Source organism: Montipora foliosa, chromosome 5 (assembly GCF_036669935.1).
Source record: "Montipora foliosa isolate CH-2021 chromosome 5, ASM3666993v2, whole genome shotgun sequence".
Lineage (NCBI taxonomy): Eukaryota > Metazoa > Cnidaria > Anthozoa > Scleractinia > Acroporidae > Montipora > Montipora foliosa.
The window spans coordinates 48,237,329-48,239,828 of record NC_090873.1 but is presented as its reverse complement, the minus strand read 5'-3'; the positions used below and the strand labels follow the sequence as shown (position 1 = coordinate 48,239,828).

Here is a 2,500-nt window from a genome sequence, read left to right as displayed (position 1 = left end):
TGTGAAAGCTCGAACAAAACTAGAACACATTTGGCAAAAAAGGATAACTGTAGGGTTAAAGGGAATCGAGAAATGAATATTTGAAGGGGTCCATAGCAACGGTTTGGTAGTTAAGAGCCACCTCCTTAAAAAAAATAAAAGATATTTTTTACTTCATAGGTCGAGACAGCAGAAAGCAAATTGTTATCTTTAAGAAAGTTATGACATTTTTTAATTTCGAAGACATGTTTCGATGTTACAAACATCATCGTCAGTACAAAATATTTGAAAAACCGTTAGGACTTATATAACAACTAGGCGAAACTTGCATAATTAAATATGATTAAGTGACAAGAAATACATATTTGAGTCAGTTACAGAGTGTTAGAAAGAATGTAGAGCCTAAAGCGTAAGTGTCAGGTTGACGTGATGAACTTGTTGGTTTAAATTAGGCTGTTCCCAATTTATATGCATAGCCTCCTTGAGTTTCAGTTGAAATTTAGTAGGGGCGGAATCAAGGATTTCGAAACAGTCCGCAGAGCAAGATTGACGACAACGTTCTGAGCTTAGTAAATGTTTGAAGATGTGAGAGGACTTGTCTGAAGAGAGATGTTCACGGACGCGTGTGGAAAAATGACGACCAGTTTCGCCGATATAGCAAGCATTACAGCAAGCACAAGTAAATTTATAAATCACACGTGAACGAAGTTCTCTGGGGACAGAATCCTTCACTGAAAAAAGATTTTTCTTTTTTCAGTGAAGGATTCTGTCCCCAGAGAACTTCGTTCACGTGTGATTTATAAATTTACTTGTGCTTGCTGTAATGCTTGCTATATCGGCGAAACTGGTCGTCATTTTTCCACACGCGTCCGTGAACATCTCTCTTCAGACAAGTCCTCTCACATCTTCAAACATTTACTAAGCTCAGAACGTTGTCGTCAATCTTGCTCTGCGGACTGTTTCGAAATCCTTGATTCCGCCCCTACTAAATTTCAACTGAAACTCAAGGAGGCTATGCATATAAATTGGGAACAGCCTAATTTAAACCAACAAGTTCATCACGTCAACCTGACACTTACGCTTTAGGCTCTACATTCTTTCTAACACTCTGTAACTGACTCAAATATGTATTTCTTGTCACTTAATCATATTTAATTATGCAAGTTTCGCCTAGTTGTTATATAAGTCCTAACGGTTTTTCAAATATTTTGTACTGACGATGATGTTTGTAACATCGAAACATGTCTTCGAAATTAAAAAATGTCATAACTTTCTTAAAGATAACAATTTACTTCATAGGTACTTTAAATAAGATGACGTGAGGTGTTGTGCAAGACTGGACAAGTGCGAACGATAGACGACACTGAAGCTCACCTCGTTTTATTCTTTTTGACCATGACTCGACTTGCTGATTTCTCGTAAAATGAGGACTACCTATACTCAAATGAAAACACAGTTTAGTTTTTGGTGTAAGTTAGTGATAGATAAATAACTCGAATACTGATTGGATTTAATAGACTGTAAGAATGATATACTACTTGATTTTCCCCTGTACGAAGATCGTATAGACCCATTTGAAAAATTAAACAAGATTTGGAAAACAACTTTTACAAATCAAATTTGACAAAAAAACTACCTGTTGAAAAGCCATTTTACGAAAAAATAATCCGTTTCTAGAGTATTGGTATGTTGCAAGGAATTTTACAAATGACGATCCTATTATTCTACCTATTGGCCTAATTTCGATATCTATATACGTTCCTTTTGATTTTGCAAGTCATGGCGAGTGAATCGTGGTTAAGCACCCACCTAAAATACATCGAACCTGGCCAGTCGGTCGAAGGATGTATCAACTGAATCCCCATATCCATCATTTCAGGAATTAATATATATTAATACCTCCTAGATATTTCTCACTTCTTCTTCAGCCCCGCTCTTCCTTGTTGCCTACCGCCCGCCCCCGCCCCCACCCCTAAGGCTTTCAGTCACTTAAACGTTCAACGAGTCCATTCGTAGAATAAAGGTTGTCATAAATCATGAAATAAGCTGGCATGAAAGCGGTAAGGAATATTATCATTATATTATCAGTTTTCAGTTTCAGTTTTCAGTTTTTATTATGTATTTTGCATAAAATATCACAAAACTATGCAATTAGAGAGCTTAAGCAACGACAACGGCGACAGCAACAAGAACGTCACAAATTTGTATATTTATTGGGCAAAAACAATAGCTTTGCACTCTCTGCACCTGCGTTTTTCACTTTTGTTATTTCTTTGCCGTCGTCAGTAAAACAACAACGTGAAATAGCCAAATTTGAGGTTTTATGAAGAACGTCAGCACTTGAAGATAAATTTTCATTTTGTCCCCTAAATTAAGTGCCGTTCCCACCAGTGTCAATTTTGAGGAACTACCACACCCCTGTCACATTAAAAAGGTTTAAATAGTCACGAAGCGATTAAAATAAAGCGAAATTGTATTTTGGAATGACGTTCTCGTTGCCGTCGCCGTTGTCGTTGCTTAA

At 36.8% G+C, this 2,500-nt stretch overlaps 1 protein-coding gene across 6 annotated transcripts in view; it reads right to left on the bottom strand.

The window, feature by feature from the left end:
* The window catches only part of LOC138004565 (uncharacterized), an 82,295-nt gene that overhangs the window by 57,227 nt on the left and 22,568 nt on the right, over positions 1–2,500 (bottom strand). For 3 of the 6 annotated variants that reach the window (XM_068851117.1, XM_068851116.1, XM_068851118.1), the window contains exon 3: positions 1,354–1,413. The exons of the other annotated variants lie outside the window; for them this stretch is intronic. In XM_068851117.1, coding sequence (XP_068707218.1) covers positions 1,354–1,413 — 60 coding nt within the window. The remainder of the gene's footprint in view (positions 1–1,353; positions 1,414–2,500) is intronic. 6 annotated transcript variants of the gene reach the window in all.